The 22,709-nt window shown below is 39.2% G+C and overlaps 2 protein-coding genes across 2 annotated transcripts; both read right to left on the reverse strand.

Moving 5' to 3' along the window:
- Positions 1-11,144: 11,144 nt before the first annotated feature.
- On the reverse strand, positions 11,145-17,829 carry LOC308292037 (uncharacterized protein). The gene is made up of 3 exons (XM_080734254.1): positions 17,413-17,829; positions 13,980-14,156; positions 11,145-12,623 (listed from the first exon to the last, which is right to left on the reverse strand). The coding sequence occupies exons 1-3, from the start codon at positions 17,678-17,680 to the stop codon at positions 11,626-11,628; spliced, it is 1,443 nt and encodes a 480-aa protein (XP_080590380.1). The 5' UTR covers positions 17,681-17,829; the 3' UTR covers positions 11,145-11,625.
- Positions 17,830-19,480: 1,651 nt separating this feature from the next.
- LOC308291081 (uncharacterized protein) lies at positions 19,481-22,372 on the reverse strand (the record flags this gene model as incomplete). Its single annotated transcript, XM_080732995.1, has 6 exons — positions 21,760-22,372; positions 21,495-21,673; positions 21,239-21,346; positions 20,631-20,901; positions 20,391-20,483; positions 19,481-19,660 (listed from the first exon to the last, which is right to left on the reverse strand). Exons 1-6 carry the CDS (start codon positions 22,345-22,347, stop codon positions 19,481-19,483), a joined length of 1,419 nt encoding a protein of 472 aa, XP_080589121.1. The 5' UTR covers positions 22,348-22,372.
- Positions 22,373-22,709: the final 337 nt, after the last annotated feature.

Genomic DNA, 22,709 nt, shown 5'->3' on the forward strand with positions numbered 1-22,709 from the left:
AATTTTCGCTATCTCGCAAATTCCAACCGGCAGATTTGTCGCACCCCGGGATCCGGCACCTATTCCTTGACAAATTAAGCATTTGGGCCTACCCTGTATATACAGTGTATATAACAACAAAATGTGACACATCTGTTTACACAATGCTGTACCCCCTCCAACTGTAAATAAGTTCACAATGTTAAACTGTTTTAATTATATTTTGACCTTTGGCAATGTAAACGTATGTTTTCTCATGCCAATAAAAAGCTAATTCAGTATTTCGCTCTGCATAACACAAGCCCAGATGCCCAGTCCACTCCTTTGGGGAGAGCAGGGGGAGGGGTCCTCAGTGAAATGCACATATTTGTGAATCTACTATGTTGAAACAGAGGCTGAACAACAGCCAAAACACACGCACATCCAAAGCCCACTAGGCTGCTGGACCAAAAACACTAACAGTATGAAAATAATAACTTTCAAGCAGGCTGTACATTTAGAAGCGCAACACTGCCCACCACAGGCAAGAGTTAGCTATTTACCTGAATATAATAATATCTGAATACCTAATAAGAGAGCTTATCTCTCCATTAAAAATGTAACCCCACTCTATCAAAAGGGTAGCAAACTACCGACCAGTTACTAAGGATAATCCACGATCCAATAGAGCAGTGGTTCTCAACCTGTGGGTCGGGACCCCCAGGGCGGTCCCCAAATTATTTTGGGGGGTCCCCACATGATTAGCTTAATGTGCAACATTGTTTTCTCTCTCAACAGTAAACAAACCAACATAATGTTTAAGTGTATAGAGTGTATCTGCACATTTCTAAAGTGACAATTTAAGGACTTTTTAATACCTCTAAAATTAAATATTGACCAAATTGACAAATATTAGAGGCAGAAATTGTGAAAATATACGATCATGCTCACAATGCCTCACAATAGAACCGTGTTATACTAAATATAATGCCTCAACTCTAAGTGGTCGTCAGGTCGGGGGGTCCCCAATTCAAATATGATTATTTTGGGGGTCACGGCCTGAAAAGGTTGAGAACCACTGCAATAGAGAGAGTTGCAGCTTGTCACCTCCCTTCAACGCCAGCTTATTGTGTCTAAAAATACATATTTAGTACGCATGCCCCCACCCACTGAAATCTAAATCGCTAAAACAATAGAAAGCAGTAAATGAAAACATGTTAACACTCTACAATCTAAAATATGAACCCTTGCTGTTAAGAAAAAAAAAAACGTTTTCCTTTAATTGTGCTGAAAAGATCTGTATCTCATTTAGCTGGGAGGGAATTCGTAAATATTGGGCACTTGGTGACAAGTTTTTGATTTTTGGTATGGTGTTAGGTATGGGTATAAGGTTTTCAAAAACCATCGCAAACAAATTGGGCTTGCCCCCTAGTGGTCTGTTTGCAATGAATCAAATATTCGATACATCAGTATATGGTTCAAACCCCAAATAATTGATGAAAGAGATTTTTCAATGGATTCTGTTACTATTGGGTATGATGAACAACATACTCCAAATTCAGGAAAAAATATCTATCGGAAAGGCACCATTTTCAAGATGGCGTCCACGATGGCTGCCGGGAGCTGAAAATGCCTATAAACTGGGTTTTAATGTCTAAAAATTCATAATAAATCTGCACTTGGTGAAGAGTTTTTGATTTTTGGTATGGTGTTAGGTATGGGTATAAGGTTTTCAAAAACCATCGCAAACAAGTTGGGCTTGCCCCCTAGTGGTCTGTTTGCAATGAATACAATAGTAGATTTGTCAGTATATGGTTGAAACCCCAAATAATTGATAAAAGAGATTTTTCAATGGATTCTGTTACTATTTGGTATGATAAACAACATACTAAAAGTTTTGGAAAAAACAACTACCGGAAAGCCATCATTTTCAAGATGGCGTCCACGATGGCTTCCGGGAGCTAAAAATGCCTATTTAATGTGTAAAAATTCATATAAAATATGCACTTGGTGAAGAGTTTTTGAATTTTGGCATGGTGTTAGGTATGAGTATAAGGTTTTCAAAAACCATCGCAAACAAGTTGGGCTCGCCCCCTAGTGGTCTGTTTGCAATGAATCAAATATTAGATAGGTCAGTATATTGTAGACCACTAGGGGGTGAGCCCAACTTGTTTGCGATAGTTTTTGAAAACCATATACCCACACCTAACACCATGTCAAAATGTAAAAGCTAGTTACCAAGTGCATATTTTATATGAATTTTTACACATTAAATAGGCATTTTTAGCTCCCGGCAGCCATTTTGAACGCCATCTTGAAAATGATGGCTTTCCAGTAGTTATTTTTTCCTAGATTTTTAGTATGTTGTTTATCATACCCAATAGTAACAGAATCCATTGATAAATCTCTTTTATCAATTATTTGGGGTTTCAACCATGTACTGACAGATCTACTATTGTATTCATTGCAAACAGACCACTAGGGGGCGAGCCCAACTTGTTTGAGATGGTTTTTGAAAACCTTATACCCATACCTAACACCATACCAAAAATCAAAAACTCTTCACCAAGTGCAGATTTATTATGAATTTTTAGACATTAAAACCCAGTTTATAGGCATTTTCAGCTCCCGGCAGCCATCGTGGACGCCATCTTGAAAATGGTGCCTTTCCGGTAGTTATTTTTTCAAGATTCTTTAGTATGTTGTTTATCATACCCAATAGTAACAGAATCCATTGAAAAATCTCTTTTATCAATTATTTGGGGTTTCAACCATGTACTGACAGATCTACTATTGTATTCATTGCAAACAGACCACTAGGGGGTGAGCCCAACTTGTATGCGATGGTTTTTGAAAACCTTATACCCATACCTAACACCATACCAAAAATCAAAAACTCTTCACCAAGTGCAGATTTATTATGAATTTTTAGACATTAAAACCCAGTTTATAGGCATTTTCAGCTCCCGGCAGCCATCGTGGACGCCATCTTGAAAATGGTGCCTTTCCGGTAGTTATTTTTTCAAGATTCTTTAGTATGTTGTTTATCATACCCAATAGCAACAGAATCCATTGAAAAATCTCTTTTATCAATTATTTGGGGTTTCAACCATATACTGATGTATCGAATATTTGATTAATCGCAAACAGACCACTAGGGGGCGAGCCCAACTTGTTTGCGATGGTTTTTGTAAACCTTATAACCATACCTAACACCATACTAAAAATCAAAAACTTGTCACCAAGTGCCCAAAGTTGATGTTTTTTGACGGATTCCCTCCCAGCTAATTTCCAAGAAATGATGTCAGTTCTTTGTTTCCTTGTACTTCATGCATCTCTGGTGCTTATACGTCAGTGGTGTGTTGCTGCTAAAGCGGTGACAGCAAACATACTGTGTACATAGTGATTGTTACCAATGAAGACTGAGCTCTGCATATCCTGATACCTGTAACTATGTAGTGTACTGATACAGTACAAGATAGCTTTCCTGTTTAAGATGATGATGATGAGGGTAGTTTACCAAACAGCCAGTTCCTTAAAAACAGGGCTTGAAATGGCAATAAATATTTAAAACGAAGGAGTTTTTTGTTTTGGTCACGCAGCCTGGCACCACATATTCTCAGATGGGAGTCTGCAACTACATTTTTTTTTCAAGACCCACATTGCTTATTATAAGCAGACATGGCAACACAGGTTTCACCCAGAGCCCATCATCATTGAGTTTCCTGTTCATCACCAAGGAAGTTAAAATATAAGGAAGGGAAACCACGTGACCGCCGGGACCGGCCATGACGCTCCCATGGGTGCCAGAATGATGGAGCCGGCTAGATCAGCTCATGAACAAACCTGGAAGAAACACTATTTATGAACTACTGAGACCTTTGTCATATAATCTCTTCAGGAATATAAAATAAAATAAATCAAAGGTATTTCAGAATCACTTGCTTTTCGATGTGCACAGTGCATAATGAAATAATAATAATAACAGTAAATAATAATCGTTTCTGACTCCGAAGTATCGCAAGATTTGGTTCACAGACAGGTGGATAGTCTCGCGATACTGGCACCCATGGTGAGCTCCATGGCTGAACATGGCGTATCCCCGTTGTCACGTGATGTCCCTACCTCCCATTTACCTTGTTCATCACTTTCCCAGGTGTTTCCTGATTTTGAGCTTGTAGATCGTCTATTTTTTAATTGGAATCAACTTTATGAACTGAAATACAAATAAATACATTAAAAAATAAAAAAAACAAGCAGGTCATATTTGCATGTTTGGAATTGTAACAGCTGAAATCAATAATAATATCAGTATTATGATATTAACCTGCAGGCCGCATTAAGTGAATTGAAACTTTTAATTGAATCATACAGTATCTTGTGACCAGGTAACCTATAGCTGTATAACAGGGATCCTATCCTATCTTGTGACCAGGTAACCTATATGTGTATAACAGGGGTCCTATCCTATCTTGTGACCAGGTAACCTATAGCTGTATTTCATTTCAGTTTTTACATGATTACATTTGACCATGTATGCTATACTGTAGCTCTTATCAGTTCAATAGGACTAGACTTCCAGACCACGTTGCAGCCAGATTTTTTCTAAAGGCTTGAGTTTTACCTTTCTTTGTACTCTGCTGCCACATGTTCTGCTGCCTATACGAGCCTATCAATGTCTCCATTACACAATATGGATATATCTTTGTATATTATATCATGATTTCGACAATCGTGTCACAAGGTCAGCATAAGGAAATGCATCTCAGGTTCATAATTACTCCCCTAAGGGTGTGGGTGTGTGTGTGTGTGTGTGTGTGTGTGCGTGCGTGCGTGCGTGCGTGCGTGCGTGCGTGCGTACGTACGTACGTACGTACGTTCATGCTTGGTGGCTGGGCACCAACTCTATTGGCACAAAGTGTGTTGATTTGTCACTGTCCCGCCCTTTGCTGCGGTTGCAGCCAATAGCCTTCACCACCCTGGTCCCGGAATCCAATTCTAAATGACAGGAATTGAATTGAAACAGATATAGAAACCTAATTAGGCTTACTTTTAAAAGTAAGTCAAACAGATGTGGTCATAACTTTAACCCAAGGGGTCCAGAGAAAATAAAACAATTTCTCAAACATGGGGCACTGCACAGTGTTGCAGCAGTGTGAAACGTTTCAAACGTCCTTAATATAGCTCTTATCAACGCTACAGTAGGTCTAGACTTCCAGGCCACGTTGCTGCCTGATTTATGCCTGAGAATCTAGGTTTCTTTTAAATAGGGCTTGAGTTTTACCTTTCTTTCTGACATGATGACTGCATGCTGCCACATGCTCTGCTGCCAAACAAGAACATATCAATGTCCCCTTAAACCATATCTGGTAACACTTTACAATAATGACCTGTTATAAATCATTTATAAACATGTATAAGCAGTTTGTAGATGAGTAATAAACATGAACAAACTGTTTATTGACATTTGTAAATGTTTACTTAAACATTTATAACTGTTTTAAACATCAATTACATGTTATTAGTAAGGTATTAGTAAGTAGTAAACTAATCATGAATAAACCGTTTATATATATTTGTAAATGTTTACTAAATCATTTATAACCAATGCTAAAAATCACCAATCATCATGTGTAGGAAATGCATTTACGAATGTTTGTTAAGGTGACCTCCATGTTTGTTCATGTTTAATATACGCTTTGTAGATGTTATCAAGAGCCCTAATGTAAAGTGAAGACTCACGGTCGCAAGTTACTATGAAAACCTCCAGCGGCTGTCTGTCTGTCTGTCCGTCACGTCACATCACATCACATCACATCACATCACGTCACGTCACGTCACGTCACGTCACGTCACGTCACGTCACGTCACGTCACGTCACGTCACGTCACACTTTTGGCCCTACTCTTATCTCCGGCACCGTTGCCCCTATCCATGCCAAACTTTGCACACACTCCTTGGCTGCCAAACCACAACCTCCGCCCCTGATTTCTCATATGTCCCTCTTCTAGCGCCACCATGAGGTTGCTTATCTCCCAATTAGGGAGTCTTACTGATTATTTACATCTGTCTGTTAATGTGGCCTCCTTGTTTGTTCATGGTTATGCTTTGTAAAACATCCCTTAGACATCTATAAATCATTAGTAGATGTTATCAAGAGCCCTAATGTAAAGTGAAGACTATTCATTATTTACAACTGCCTGTAAATGTGGCCTCCATGTTTGTTCATGTTTAGCAGTTTGGCAAGTTTGGCATGGATAGGGGAAAAGAGTTGGGCCAAAAGTGTGACATGACATGACATGACATGACATGACATGACATGACATGACATGACATGACATGACATGACGGACAGACTGGCGGAGGGACTGACAGACAGCCGGTTGAGGTTTTCATAGTAACTTGCGACCGCGAGTCTTCACTTTACATTAGGGCTCTTTATAACATCTACAAAGCGTATATTAAACATGAACAAACATGGAGGTCACCTTAACAGACATTTGTAAATGCATTCCTACACATTATATGTGATTTTTAGCATTGTTTATAAATGATTTAATAAACATTTACAAATGTATATAAATGGTTTATTCATGATTAGTTTACTACTTACTAATACCTTACTAATAACATGTAAATAATGTTTAAAACAGTTATAAATGTTTAGGTAAACATTTACAAATGTCAATAAACAGTTTGTTCATGTTTATTACTCATCTACAAACTGCTTATAAATGTTTATAAATGATTTATAACAGGTCATTATTGTAAAGTGCTACCGAAATACCCGTTCCATTTAACGGCTACAGAGATACTGTGTACCGATCTGCATGATTTTTGGACAACATCTGTAACAGGGCCACGGTAATACCATGGTCATTACACTAGTAACTAGTAACTATGGGCAGGTGCAAAGGGCTTCTGGCTAAAATAAATCATCTCCATAAAGCTTGCTCTAAAATCCCTGGGTAGATGGCTGTGTTGACTCTGAACTTGATAAAACACAGTGGACCAACACCACCAATACAATGCAATGCTAGTTTTGCTGCACATTGTTTTATCAAGTTCAGAGTCAACACAGCCATCTACCAGGGGATTTTAGAGCACTTTGTGCTTCTGTAGGTTGACACACTTTATGGAGATGATGATTTGTTTTAGCCAGAAGCACTTGGCATCTGCCCACAGAGCCAAAACTACTAGTAACTGGTGTACTGACAATGGTATTACTGGGGGGAGGAGGCTCTCTCCATTACGACATGTCGCCACTCCGAAATTGAATTCTTATGGTCGAGTGGCGACACTCCCATAGGGGTTAGGTTTAGGATTAGGGTTAGTGTCGGAATGGTGACATGTCGGAAAGGAGACATGTCGGAGTAGAGAGATGCACTCATTACTGGGCTTAACTGACCAGCAAACTGGCCTGACCTGAACCCCACATAGAATCTGTGTTGTATTGTCAAGAGGAAAATGAGACACCAGACTCAACCACACAGATGAGCTTAAATCAAAGCAAACCTGGCCTTCCATAACACCTCAGCAGTACCACAGGATGACCACCTTCATGCCACGCCCCATTGATGAAGACATTTGTTCAAAAGTATTCCTGACCAAGTACTGAGTGCATAAATTAACATAACCTTTCATAATTTTGACATTACAGTATTATAAATCCTTATTTTGAGTGGTTGTGTGTAATAATCTAATATTTTGGAATATGGATTTTATGGTTTTCATGAGCTGTATGCCATAAAAATCAAAATGTAAACTAAAGGTTTTGAATAATTCACTGTATTGATAGAGTGTGTGTATACCCTGTGTGTGTGTGTGTGTGTGTGTGTGTGTGTGTGTGTGTGTGTGTGTGTGTGTGTGTGTGTGTGCGCGTGTGTGTGTGTGTGTGTGTGTAGACTACACACAACGCATTACTTTAAACTTACATTAGAGAGGCAGGCCAACATCATGGCATCTCTCCTCTGCCTTCTCAACCGCATCTTGGCTCTCCTCTCACAAATTCTCCTCCTCCGCTGAGCAGCCTCCTTTTCTGCTTCTTCATATAGCATTCCCACGGCTACAGCAGCAATAATGCGACGTTTCTTGTCGTCCATTGTTCTTGTGAGTACTTTGTATATTCTTTGTGTATGTTCTCTTTGTCAATAAACTTGAAGACCATCCACTATCTCCTCAACTTATTTTTCCCGCCGATGTCACTGCGGTGCGAAAAAGTAGCCAATCGACTTAATAGTATTGACGCAAATATAGCTATAGGCAGTGATGTGAAGTAACAAAGAATAGGCTACATTTATTTAAGTACCGTACACAAGTACAATTTTTAGGTATCTGTAGTCTACTTTATTTTCATGACAACTTTAGTACTTTTCCTCAAGTACATTTTTAATCTCAGACTTTTACCTGTAACATAGTATTTCTACATTGCAGTAGGCCTAGTAGGATACTTTTACTTAAGTAAAGAATTTGAGCTATTTTTTTCCACCTCTAGCTACATACAATTTAACTAGAAATACTGTTCCTTCAAAACAGTGTGGGCTCGCTTCCACCCAAAAAATAATAGTAAAAGGTGTCAAGGTCCCAGGCAATACTCTCTTTCATTTTACTTACGTGCCCAGTCCGGCCTGTTCGAAGTGGAGCGGTGAATCTGAGCAGCTATACCCTGTGTGTGTATGTACTGTACTGTACTGTACTGTACTGTACTGTACCTTACTGTACCTTACTGTACTGTACCTTACTGTGCTGTACTGTACCTTACTGTGCTGTGCCTGTAGCCTACTTTACCCTACCTTACTGTACTTTACCTTACTGTGCTGTACAGTACTGTACCTTACTGTACTGCACTTCGCTGTACTGTACTGTACCTTACTGTACTGTACTTGACTGTACACTACTGTACCTTACTGTACTGTACGTTACTGTACACTACTGTACCTTACTGTACTGTACCTTACTGTACTGTACTTTACTGTACTCTGCTGTACCTTACTGTACTGTACTCTGCTGTACAGTACTGTATTGAACTTTACTGTACCTTACTGTACTGTACTTTAATGTACTCTACTGTACCTTACTATACCTTACTGTACTGTACTTTAATGTAATATACTGTACTGTACTTTAATGTACTCTACTGTACCTTACTATACCTTAATGTACTGTACTCTACTGTACCTGACTACCTTACTGTACCTTACTGTAATGTACTTTTATGTACTCTACTGTACCTGACTGTACCTTATTGTACTGTACTCTACTGTACCTTATTGTACTGTACTTTGCTGTACCTTACTGTACTGTATCTTACTGTAATGCACTCTACTGTACCTTACTGTACACTACTGTATTGTACCTTACTGTACCTTACTGTACTTTACTGTATTCTACTGTACTGTACTGTACATATTCTATGTGTTCTATATCTATGAATTCTATGTGCCCCCCCCCTGATTTTTGTATTATGTTTTTTAGACAATTGAACAACTGCTGAACGTGGAGTTACAGTACAGATGGACAAACATACAAACTAACAAACAAACAAACAAACAAACAAACAAACAAACAAACACAATTTTAAGTAACAAATAACTAAAGCTGTCAAATTCTGTAATTGTAGCGGAGTAGAAGTAATAAAAATTAAAAGCCTGTCAACTGATCTCCCTGACAACAAACAACACGATGGCTGACTGTCCCCTCAGGCCACTGGGACCTACAGTAAAATCCTTAAATTCTATAGCCTGAAGGGACAGTCCGCCATTACACTGGTTGCCGCCGGTTGCCAGGGACATATCACAACCAATCCTTGGTTCTTCTTTTCTAGGTTAAATTTCTCTTAAACTACAAAACATTGCAAAGTGAAAAGTACAAGCACACGTGTCCACATTAAGCTGAACAGATAACTGAATGGTGTTGAAAGATGTAAGTATGTAGGAGTAGATAGGTGCCAAAGTTTTGAGGAGATACTGACTGACTGATAGATAAATAATGAAAATAACATACGTGAGGCGAGCCCACAATTAAAACGTAAATAAGTTGTGTACAATGTGTACACATAAGTTGTGTACAATGTAAACCATATCCAGATAGGCTATGGTCTGTACTCTACCTATTGTCAGCTGTCATTTCGTTTTATTGTTAATACACATTAGGCCCTAAAACCTTATATTCAGTGATTGTATTTCATTCAAATATAATTGATACATTTTCCATTCATTCTCCTCACTAGAATGTGTGCTGACCATATAAGGACTTCCACCATGGCCCGTGTTATGATGGTCAAAATAAAAGTGTTGAGAACCACAGTCGCTCTGAATTAAGAACGTCTGCTAAATACCTAGATTATAAACTACTGAACTCATAAAATGCCACAGTCTCGTAGTAAATCAGTATCATACATATCCTGAAGCTGGAGATATTCAGTGATTGGGTCTAATGATCAAAACGAGATTATAATGGTGTAAAAAATCTATAAAAAACTAAACATGTCCACGCTGTAAGGCCAGTAAGGGACAAGATGACCCCCGGCCACTTTCATTATCATCACTGAATACACCTTTAATTGGTGCATTTAATGAAGAGATGTAATAGCTGGCTATTATAAAGAGGCTAGTGATTACTTCTTGGTATTAAATATTTTTTTTGGCCAGTCGTGGTAAGCACGACATTACATAATATAATGATCACCCAGGTTTGTAAAGACAGTGCCCTATATAATGATAGGCGATTCATATGCATATTTCTATACACTTTAAAACAAATACAACAATAGGCTATTTAATAAAATGTATTTATAAAAAACTAAGAGACAGTGTTGTTTTATTTATTTAAAGCATGTATAACATGTTTAGTTTTAAAGTTGTTTTGAGGCCCCAGGAGAGTAGATGTGGTACACAGTGTACAGTACGTTAATGGGGATATAATAAATATACATCTAATGAATACATCAAATCAAACTGCACATAAAGCTTATTTTACACGGTTGAACAAAAAGAGCAGATCTACAAGCTGTCAATGCGTCGCCTCGCGATGCATTGACAGCTTGTAGATCTGCTCTCTACATGTTCAGTTGACATGCGCTGAATCGAGCCGAGATGGTGACGTCACCGAGTGCGCTGCAGGAAGTAGTGTTCCAAACCCAGAATGGCCGACTTGCGTCCTCCTGTCCTCAGAAGTTCATTCTCCCGAGGCGAACTTGCAAGTCTGAACTACCAAGGACCCAAGTCTTTAGTTACCAAGAGTAACCTAGAGGTAGTCCGTTTGCTTACTTTGTAAACACAACTCAAGAATAGGATCTCGGATTCACAAGCATTTTCTTTTTCTTCTTTGTTTTTTGCAAACGGCGTGCACATGTGTCGCGCATGATCCATGAACCATCGTGGACTATGGACATGCACGCGACCACGTTAAAAGGTAAGAAAATTGTGGCGTCCAACCCGCAAATTCGCCAGTTTTAATCGTGGCAGTAAATTAGTTAAATATGACGGTAAATACATTGTCTATAAGTTATTTGTCATAACTGCCCAGTACAATGTGTTACATTTGTATTCATAAGTTCCATTGTTCAATTTCAAAAACACAATTGAATGTCTGATCACAATTATTTGTGTGACAATTAATCAGCAATTTATAATCGTGACAGCCCTTGTAACGCCTCGCAGGGAATGACTAGAGGTTATTTTCCCCTGTATGAGTCCTCATGTGTCTTTTTAGAGTATTTGTCTGAGCAAAGCCTTTGTTACACACTTTACAAGCAAATGGCTTTTCCCCTGTATGAGTCTTTACGTGTCTTTTTAGGTCATTAGTGTGAACAAAGCCTTTGCTACAAAATGTACAAGTAAATGGCTTTTCCCCTGTATGTATCCTCATGTGTATTTTGTAATAACCTTTGTCACCAAAGCTTTTGCCACAAACTTCACATGTAAAGGGCCTTTCCCCTGTATGAGTCCTCATGTGTATTTCCAGACTATGTGCGTGACGAAAGCCTTTGCCACAAACTTTACAAGCAAATGGCTTTTCTCCTGTATGAGTCCTGGTGTGTGTTTTTAGATGAGCCATATGAATAAAGCCGTGTCCACAAATTGTACAAGTAAATGGCCTTTCTCCTGTATGGGTCTTCATGTGTCTGTTAAGATTACCTTTGCCATGAAAGCCGCCTTTGCTACAAACTGTACAACTAAAACCTTTCTTCCCTGTGCGACTCTGAGTTTCTTTTCGTGATGTCAGGTCCTGGGACATCTTGTTGCTCAAAGACACGCTCTGTCCTTCCACATGTTGTGTCTTGAGAGAGTTCAATTTGAAAGGTGACTGGTCTACATTAGTCTCCCACTCATCACTGCCTTCGGTGATGTCAGATTCAGAACAGTGTGAAGAGAGGAGCTGGTCCTCACTTGGTTGTGGTGGTACACAGTACTCGATATAAGCTTTGGTTTCCATGTGTTCGGTTGAGGTGCTGGCAACAGGCTCTGTGTCTCGGTGTTCAACATCATCTTCACTTTTCACTGTTAATAATGTCAGTATTGGCCTATCAACCTCTTCTGGTTTTTGAAGTTTCTCCTCCTGCTCTTCCTTAATGTGTGGAGGCTCGGGTTCCTCCTGGACCAGACTGAGGCTCCTCTCCTCTTCAGGAGAAACCTCTTCTTTACACAAAGGGAGGTGCAGGATATCTGTAGAAAAGATCAAATGAAAGCAGCCATGAAATGTTTCAACTTTAAAAGGTTGTTTTCGAGGCAGGGCAAGTGATTTTCTTTGGTTAAAATAAGTGTTAAATAGCTCTATATTGTGACAGTAATCATTTCTATCAGCGTGTTTGTTTGTTCAGTAACACAAGTCTCCATCTATCTACAGCACTATATTAAACAGAATCAGACCTTTTGGTTCATTACATTACAATGCCAAATATTGCACTTTTTTATCTCCACTAAATTTAAGCTTATAGATAGGTGAACTACAGGTTTTATGGTATCAATACCTTTGGTAAAAGCTTTAAAGGAGTAGTTTACCCCCAGATTACTTTTTTTCCCCTATTGATTACTAACACTATGGAGAGTTTTTTTTGTCACATTCCTAAGACAAAAATGTGATTACAGTAAACTTACCCTGGCGGTTTCCCCATCCAGGGCCATGCATTTGAGGGTAAATTTACTATAATCACATTTATCTTTAGGAATGCGACAAATACAAATACAAAAAAAAAAAAAAATGGGGGGTGAACTACGCCTTTAATGTGAAGTTATAGCAGCATATTTGATCATTTCCTTTTTTCGTTTCTTTTTAATACATATGAGAACTTTAGTGTCAACGTAATAACTGTTTCAGCCTGAGGGCTGGGTGGATGGCGCAGTGGTAAAGTAGGATACTGTCTTAATTAACTCACATCTGTGTTAATAGCTGTATTAAAATGTACTTCGGGTACCTTATGTCAGTACAGGCATAAAGTACAGTACATAATAATGTACTACTACTACTAAATACAATAAACACCTTACAACGTAAACCCATCTAACCTTAGCCTGGTTAATAAACCAGACTGCACAACACCACCCCCTGGCGGTAGTGGTGGTGTTGTGGTCTGGCCCTTCACATTTAATAATCTTTTTCCACCAGCCCTCAGAAAGGGCGAGCCAATCAGGGCTGTAGGCTTGGGGCACATGGTGGGTGGTGGCCTGGTTCAAAACCATTCAGCCAATCAGGCGAGTCTGTGTGTATTCAAACACATTCCCCCCTCCACTCTTATTACAGACATCAAACAGATTGTAGTCTTTGATGCTTTCAGTGACTAACGAGCTATTGACACTTGTATGGCTCAATCAATTACAGCAGCTCACAAGCCCTTTGAAGTTCAGAGGGAGCAATTAAGAGCAAGTCAACTTAACATTTTTTAAACCACCCCTTGGAAATGAAAATTCTGCTCCCGAGTCCAGACTAATATCCAACACGCAGTGAGGAATTAGTATGAGCAACGCCAGGCTAATCTAATCTAGCAACTACTATGGGCTAATTGTGGGTCTATTGTCTTTTACCTGAGAGAGTGTTGCACCTGGACACATCAGCCTCTTCTTCCTGTTCCTGTTTAATGTGTGGAGCCACCTGGACCAGCCTGGAACTCCTTTCCTCATGTTGTTCCTCATGGTGTGGAGGTTGTGGTTCCTCCTGGACCAGACTGGGGATCCTCTCCTCCTCATGTTCTCGGGAAACCTCTTCACACAAAGACAGGGCGGAAGAGGTAGCATCAGCACTAGTCGTAACATGGCTGTGATGTGAATGTACGTACAGTTCATGTATTCCATATACACTCTTACGCATTTCTTATATCATTTCACAATTTGGCCAACGTTTGCGCACTTCTTTGAGTACGTTTGATGCAGTAAAGTGTATTTACTTTTTAATTCCTTAAACTATGAACTATGTCATTAATATAACTTGGAGTAGTTGTGTGGAAATAGAAAAAAAGGTTCCCCCCCTTCTATGTTGCCTAGAACTGGAATATTAATCTTGGGGTTTGTATTGTAAAGTACAATGGTGTGATGTCATCAAGTTGTACTTTACAATACAAACCCCAAAATCAATCCTCCAGTTCTAGGCAACACAGAAGAGGGGGAACTTTTTTTCCACACAACTCCTCTAAGGTATATTAATGACATAGTTCAATATTGAAAACGGGTGGTCTTCCCCTTTACAGATAAGGTAAGTGATTTCACTCAAGTTTCAGTTTTGATGTAGGTGCCTTCCTCCAATGATCAAGTGGGGGTGGGTAGCATCAGGTCTATATCAGGGAATTATTTTAAAGATGGAGGAGTCATCCTCTTGGGGCCTGCATAATGTTCAATGACAAAACTACTCTTATCAGCTAGACAAAGTTTCCTATCTTTATCAGTTGGAGTAGTTTTAAGGACATGGCCCCAGCACCAGGAGTGACTCCTCCAGTGAACAGGATACCTGTTGGACTCACAATCTGAGTGATCATACCATTAGTCGTGGCGACCATTAGGTGTGAAAACCACCGGACCCCAATTATCACCCAAACTGTGGATAGTGCCGATGCGCCTTTCCAGGCCAACTGCAAGCAGGTATATACAGTATCTGGGACCTTTGAAGCATAGTTGGCAGCCGACTTCCGGAACCATAAGACTTCATCATAGGTAGTGTCAGTGACATGCTCTTCTTTAGGTTCTGAATCAGCTCTGAGCTACCATTCTTATGGTGGAGTTTTACAGCAAGCCTCAACGTTGTCCGATTCCAGCTGCTAATGATATGCTGCTGGATGCATTGAGTGAGTGTGTTACGGCCAGCCATATCATTAATATTTTGTATTTGGTTAATTGACCATATTAATTATGTGTTGGAATGTGCTTACATTATTTGAGGCTATTATTATTATTGCTGTGTTCCTTATAAGGTGGAGAATGATGCTGTGACTTTTGTATGAATGGAGAGTAGAGAATTGGGTGTGCTGCTGGCGTGAGGTAGTGATGTGTCGTTCATGAGTGATTTGTTCATAATAACCGAATCATTAGCAAGGCTCGTGAAGGATTCGTTCACTCCCTTAAACTGTTTGGTTCACGCTTTCGTTCATAGCCCCCGTCTCCTCCCCTTAATAGCCCTCGGCACACAGGACGGGTTTGCGGGACGTACGTGCAACGTAATTAAAGCGCTTCCGCGATAGTGTTTTTTCAAGGGACAATCACTCCAAAGGCTGAGGTAAATGTGTTGTTGTACAATTGTAGATTAATTCAACATAATATGCCACCGGAAAAAGCTTATAGCCTATTAACACCATGTTCTCCACCTACTGTCCCTTACAGTAAATGTTTATTTAACGTCAGGCACTCGGGCAGTCCTGTGTGTGCATCGCCTCATCATCCAAAAGTAACATACATCTCCCAACAATTTACAATTTAGGCATTTAGCAGACGTTCTTAATCCTAAGCGATACACCAATACATCTTATACATAGAAAAAGACCAAGTACCTATAGAGCAAAACCCTCATTAAGGACAGTCGATTTAGAACATATAAAATATATGCAATGTAATTGACTGACAGCCCTAATACCAGTGCTTACTGCAGGAAATGTGGTCCATCGTCCATGTGAAACCCATGGGAAAATGGCGAGAAAAGAACAGAGGAGAGACGCTCGCTGTGTGTGTGTGTGTGTGTGTGTGTGTGTGTGTGTGTGTGTGTGTGTGTGTGTGTGTGTGAGCTAGGGCTAGGGCTAGGCAGAGATCGAACACATGGCTGGTATGCTTATTTGGAAGCAGTTGTAAATAATCAGAATCAATGTGTACTGTAGCCTAATTGTCTCAGAGAGATGGATGGATGAGGGACAGCTGAGTGGGCACTAAGGAAGAGTGGGTACCTTAATATGTAAAACTGGCTATTTAAAAAGGCCTATTTCTATAATTGCTAGAAAAACAGAATCCAATCATGTTGGGCATAAATGTAGGTCTGATAATGACATACGGTGCATGATGTTCACATCATGTACTTTACCTTACATTTTCCAAATATTAAATTGTTTTAACATTTTGGACACAATAGACAGTTTTACATTGAGGTGCCCACTCTTCCATAGCTTAGTGCCCACTCTTGTGTCCGCACTTGAATATATATCTTTTAATTGATTTAAAAAAATGGTTCGGTGCTCCTTACATTTAGTTGGGTGCTCCTAATATTTTCTGGTGCTTCTACTTTTTTAAAGTGGTAGCAACGGTGCTACCAAGTAAAATTTCGAGCCCTGCAGTGCCAGGCCAGAATATTCAAATGGATATGACATTGGATGACAATAATAGCTGATCCGAAGTTGCAGCACAAACAGCCTCGACAACATTTACAAACGCTGTAGTGTTCCGCAGGGTAATTTAACAAAGAAAACCGCCTGTAAGGACCTATATGCATATCCATAGACCACGTCTGACCACGACAGGTTGTGAGATTGCAGATCATTAAAACATTAGCGGTCTTCAACAGGGGGTCCGCAGCGGTACTAACCTGACTTTCGCCAGATGGTTGCAGCATTGCGTATGCCTGCATAACGCTCTGCTTTTTACCATCTGGGCTCGTTCCAGCACAACCGATGTAAGGGGCTATCAACTGTGCTGGAGCGAGCCCAGATGGTAAAGCAATGCATAAGCAATGCTGCCACCATCTGGCGAAAGTCAGGTAACAGCGGTACTGCATGGAGTATGAAATTGTTACTTGATTAATCAATTAAAAATGTTTTTTAAATTTTCTTTCAAAAATAAATAATGATTCTGTTCCTTTTGAATAGCTTGAATACATGATTACTGAGCAATTGACATATTGTTGATACTATTGACATTGGTTCTCAGTTAATAAGTAGTACAGTATGTTTAGAAATGGTAGTGGTATGGCCACAGACATAAATCGTAAAGTGATTCATTGCTGTGGCAGTGGCCTGTAAACATGTTAGTTTGACAAGAAGCATGAACCAACCTGCTCTGTGTAGTTTGATGTGTGGCTTTAGTATGACGTCCAGCAGTTTGTTTTGTTTCTCCAGCAGAGTTTCTAGTGTCTCCATCTCTCTCTGGAAGAGGTTGCACACAAACTCTGCAGCAGCACTAAGGCGCTCCAACACAAACACTCTGACATTAAGCTTCACACTACAAACATCAGCACCATGCTGCTGTTTCTCCAAAACAAACAATATCTCCTCTCCCACCGACGTCATGTGTTCTTTTATCGGCAGCCGTACAGACTCCATTTGACTCGTTTTACCTCCTTTATGAGAAATTTTGACCAACTGAAATATACTTAGGCTACTGCTTACTACTTAAGCACAATTATATAATATTATAATGAAGTTGTCGTCGTTATGATTAAAAGGAATAATAGACAGTGGCAGGCAGCAGCTCCAGTTGAATAGACTAACCTTACATAGGCAGATAGACATTCAGATTGAGCCTTACTACACCATCAGATGTGAACTAGAAGACATCTAGGCCAGGGCCACCTTCCATGGTAGCTTCCAGAGTAAAACAGTACAGTATTCCGATTTCCGACTACTTAAACCTAACCTTAACCCTAACCTCAGTAACCTCAGTAAAACTAACACTGGTGAGTGGCTAACCTGCAGACGGTCATCCTACTCGGAACAACGGACCTGCGGAACAATGAGTTCTTCTCCTTCTACCTGAGTGCCTACCCTTATCCTACTGCCGTCATTGAAGCTCGAAGTGACGCACTGAGTGATAATTAGTAAGAATATAATATCGTAAGGAGGACTGATATCGTGTAAAACACAAGATCCTTTCCAACAGATATCCTTAAACAAAGTGTAAAGCTGTGTCTACGTGTGTTCGAGGAATCCCAATTCTACCATTTTGCGCTGAACATAAACAACACGCATTCACTTCCGGGTCAACGTGTTACAAGCGTGAACAGCAAAGGAGCCAGGCACTGTTTGTCTGTCGCCGCCTGGTGGAGGAGGTGCGTAACTGTTAGTGAATTAAGGATGGTTGGACGGACTGCTATGGAAGTTTTTTTGCACATTATTTCAATATTGAAATACATTGTTTCAATATGAAATTCCTCAATGAATTAAATAAATAAAAAATAAAACTTCCATAGACTGCCCTCCACTACCGTGTGAATAAACACTAACGTGAACGTCTAAATTAAATTAATTCATCTCATTTGGGAAATAACCTTTCATGGATCTGGATGTGGCAGCTTAAATACACGTTCTATTGTCAGCTGATACATACATCTACTAGACTACTGATGCAAACTTGGACACATCATCATCAGTGTTGGAACCTGAACTTTTGGGGTGTTTCGGGTGTCGCTGCTGTCGCAACAGAAGAGATAGTAAGACAGTAAGACATTAAGGACATCCGCAGCCCCCAACTGGAGCTAGCTTGGGTAGGTGATACTATTCTTCCAAGTGCAGCAGGGACTCGTGTACTACATACTGTTTTACACTAGGTGGCGGCATACACCTAAGCTGTGTGAGCCAACTCAACTCAGTAGGTTGATTAAACAAATAGTTCACCCCCAAATGAACTTTTTTCTATTGATTACTCTTGCTATGGAGACTTAATAACATTTTTTAGTTTTTGTTCCTTTCCTAAGACAATAATTTGGGTCCCCATCCGGAATCAATGGGGGCAAATTGACTAAATTCAGTTTTAGGGGGTGTACTACTTATTTAAGCTTACAATTATACTTGCATCTTATTTAAAACAAAGTTTACAGAAAAATATATCTTACAAGGTTGCTTTTGGTGTTCATTTCTTTGATGTACTTGTGTGGGATGTGTTGTTCCACCTTCTTTTGGACTTTTGATAGTGGAGGCAGGTTATCCGCCAAAATTCTCGTGACCATGATTACCATTCTTTCTCGCACTTTTTGAATATCCTAAAACATAGAGAATGTTGTATTTGCATTATTTATAGATAAACACACACACACACACACACACACACACACACACACACACACACACACACACACACACACACACATATATATGTATATATATATATATATACTTGTTTTTTTTTCACCTGCGGTGTAGGCAGAATTGTTCTTGGTTGGACCTCAATGGCCTGGCATTCTGGGCCTTGAAGGTCGCTAAAGTCCACCTTGTTCTGTTGTGCGAATGCCAGGCCATACGACAGGAACCTATCAGCATGGTCCTATCAGCATGGTCCTTGCTTTGGTGTTTTCCATGCACCGACATCTTTGGACCAAAGAAGATAGTATCTTTATCATATTGAATTGAATGAATGAATTAGCTGACTTGTTCATGTTCATGTTCAATGCTCTATATGAACTCTACAAAAAAAAAAAACATTGTTCCGGATAGAGTTTGAGGAGCTGAAAGTAGGATGAAATCTTCCTGCTAATGGCCTTCCAACATACTGTATGTGTTTACATTAGTGCTTATTACACCTCTAGCTGACCATAGCTAGAGTGATCCTGTCAGTATAGGAGTAAGTAAGTCATTCAATAAGTCAACAAGCCCTGTATAGCAGTTCTACCAAAACATGATACAGGTTAGTACAGTTTACAGTTTAGGCATTTAGCAGACGCTTTTAATCCAAAGCGACTTACAATAAGCAGATACAACATCACAATAATAAACAAGATAATAGGTCAGTACATTAACAGCAATATAACAATGTAAATGGATATCTATCTAGAGAAAAACACAATATAATCAAGTTTAAGGAGGGTTGAGAATGTGCTAAACAGTTTCCTAGGGTTTGAGGTACATGATTGGATCTTTGTGTGGTAGAATGATGATTTTGTAGCTCTCCATCAAACATCATTTTTAATGACCATTCTGAGAATTGTTAACATTTAACATTAACTAAACATTATTCAAAGTCCAATTGTTCTGTTACATACATTTTATATAGTTTTACAAATGTTTGCAGTAAATCATAGTTTGTGCATTTTCAACTTACCTGAACATTGTCCCATGTCACAGAGTAGGAACAGGCTGCAGGCTCAGGCTCAGCTGCAGGCTCAGGAATGCCACTTATTGGAGTTTTTCTTTGCTACAGAGACAATGACAGACATACCTGTACATGTAACGCAACTTATAATTTTGAAATATATATGAATAATCTAATTGTACAATGTTATTAATGGAATAGCACATTATGTTTGTCATAGTGACAGTATATGAAGAGCATCATTTGTACCTCTGCTTTTTCCTTCCATTCTTTGATTTTTACATTGTGGCCTAACCGCATCGTATCAATTGTCATTCTGGTGCTGCCGACTCCAAGGGACACACCCATGTGGTTCATCGTTTTGATGACCTTTTGCCTGCAGCCTTGCTTCCAGAGTTCTACTCCCACACATTTCTGAATGAAATTTGTTCTCATATTTGATGTGAACATTGACATGGCCAGCACCATTCCCATCCTCTGTTTGACCTTTCTGTCTCGCTGACTGTTTATCCTCAGATTCCTGAAATAATATACATACACAATAGATAACATTTATTGTAAAGTATAGCATAGTTGTAACAGAATAATGGAAGTCAATCTTCTGAATAGCAATGTTTTGGAGTGCCGATGTGTAATCCATTCACAATACTTTGTTCCTGCAATGTATAATATTTTTGTTTTTATTTTACATGTCCCTTAAACTGTTGTTAATTTTTTGGTTAACACTACTCACCACCCCCAACAGCACTGCCTTTTGACATTCAGTATGTACGTAAAAAAACAGACCAATAAGGTGAAAATAAGAAAAGATCAGACCTCAGCACTCTGATTTTTGCTTATTTTTTCAAAAGTCTTACCTGGCGGCGAGCTTTTGCTCTCGGATCAGTGCTGTTTTTGCTAGGGCTTTCTTCCAGGATTTTCTTCCAACATATTTTGGAAGTGTTTTCTTGCCTCTAACTCTTTTTCTGCCAAAGAAAAGAGGGGCAAGGTGGATATACAGTCTATTATTATGTATATTACGAAAAAGAAAACAATACAGAATCCATTCCAATAGAACCTAGTAGAATAAAACACCATATCCTAAGTATAAAATACAAGCAAAATGTATCGTACTTCACATGCTGTCCACGTCCAATTAACAACGGTGGCAATATGGCCTTCAAACATGCCATCAGGACTGGTGCCTTGCAACTTGCCCAGTCCAGCACACCATCCCATGAAAATGAGGCCATTTCCCTGAGGTCAGGTGTCTTTTTCAGTGGCCCATCCACATCCTCAGACAGTGTCTTTCTCTGCATAAAATGAATTAAATAAAAAATCAACTAGTACAAATGTAACATTAAACAAGTATAACACCACATGTAAAAAGACCTCTTACCTCTTTGTTGATGGCTTGTGTGCAGGCTTTCAGAAGATGGTTCTTGGCAGGAGATTTTAAAAACTGCTGGAAAGCTTTAAAGTACGCATAATTGGCCAAATAATATTTGGCTTGAGCCAATGGTCCTTTTCCAAAGCTTCTCAGTGGTTTTCTTCTTCTGGAAATCTTTGGTGTGCTCTCTCTGGAATGTGTTGAGCATGGTGTCTTTGGAGTGTTCATCTTAGTTGGTGAATGTGTTGATGTAGAGGGGATTGGTGATGTTGGAGATGACACAGATTGGGCTGGCTTCTTTGGATTGGGTGATGTTTTAGTTGGAGATGGTGTACGCATCGATTGTGTGCGCTTTGTTGATTCAGGGGTTTTTGTTTGAGAGGGAAGTGTTCTTCGCTTTTTATTCTTCACTTTCTTTACAGTTCTTTCGTTTAAATAAGTTACACATTGATTACAGATAAATGAATTTTTTTGAGGGGAGCGAGCAAAAACACCTTTGGTAGTGCGAGGGCTCGCTACATTCAAAACTTTGATTCTATTGTAGCCTTTAGGGCCCTTAACAAAGCCTATATTGCAGCCAAGACAAAGCTCAGACATTGTGTGTGTTTTCAAACAATATCAAATAATATAAGCCAAAAGCAAACCTTTCACTTTCTTACATAAAAATAAAATGAAAAAAACACAATAAAATTCAAAAATAGCAATAACAACTAACAATACAAATATGTACGTTATAAAGAAAACTAAATTGAACAGAAAAATAAGACCATGTTATTTAGCCAGATGAGAAACAGAACAATGAATAATAAAAAAAAAAAAGAAAAAAACACAAGGAGGGGGAAACAATAAATAGTCTACTTAGATGCACTAACTGAAATGACAGCCATTTAAAAAAATAAACGTCTTTAGCTATAACAATAATAACCTAAAGATTAGGCTACTATAATAAACAACTATTA

The sequence above is a fragment of the Nannobrachium achirus genome, assembly GCF_963921795.1.
Source record: "Nannobrachium achirus genome assembly, chromosome: 9".
Lineage (NCBI taxonomy): Eukaryota > Metazoa > Chordata > Actinopteri > Myctophiformes > Myctophidae > Nannobrachium > Nannobrachium achirus.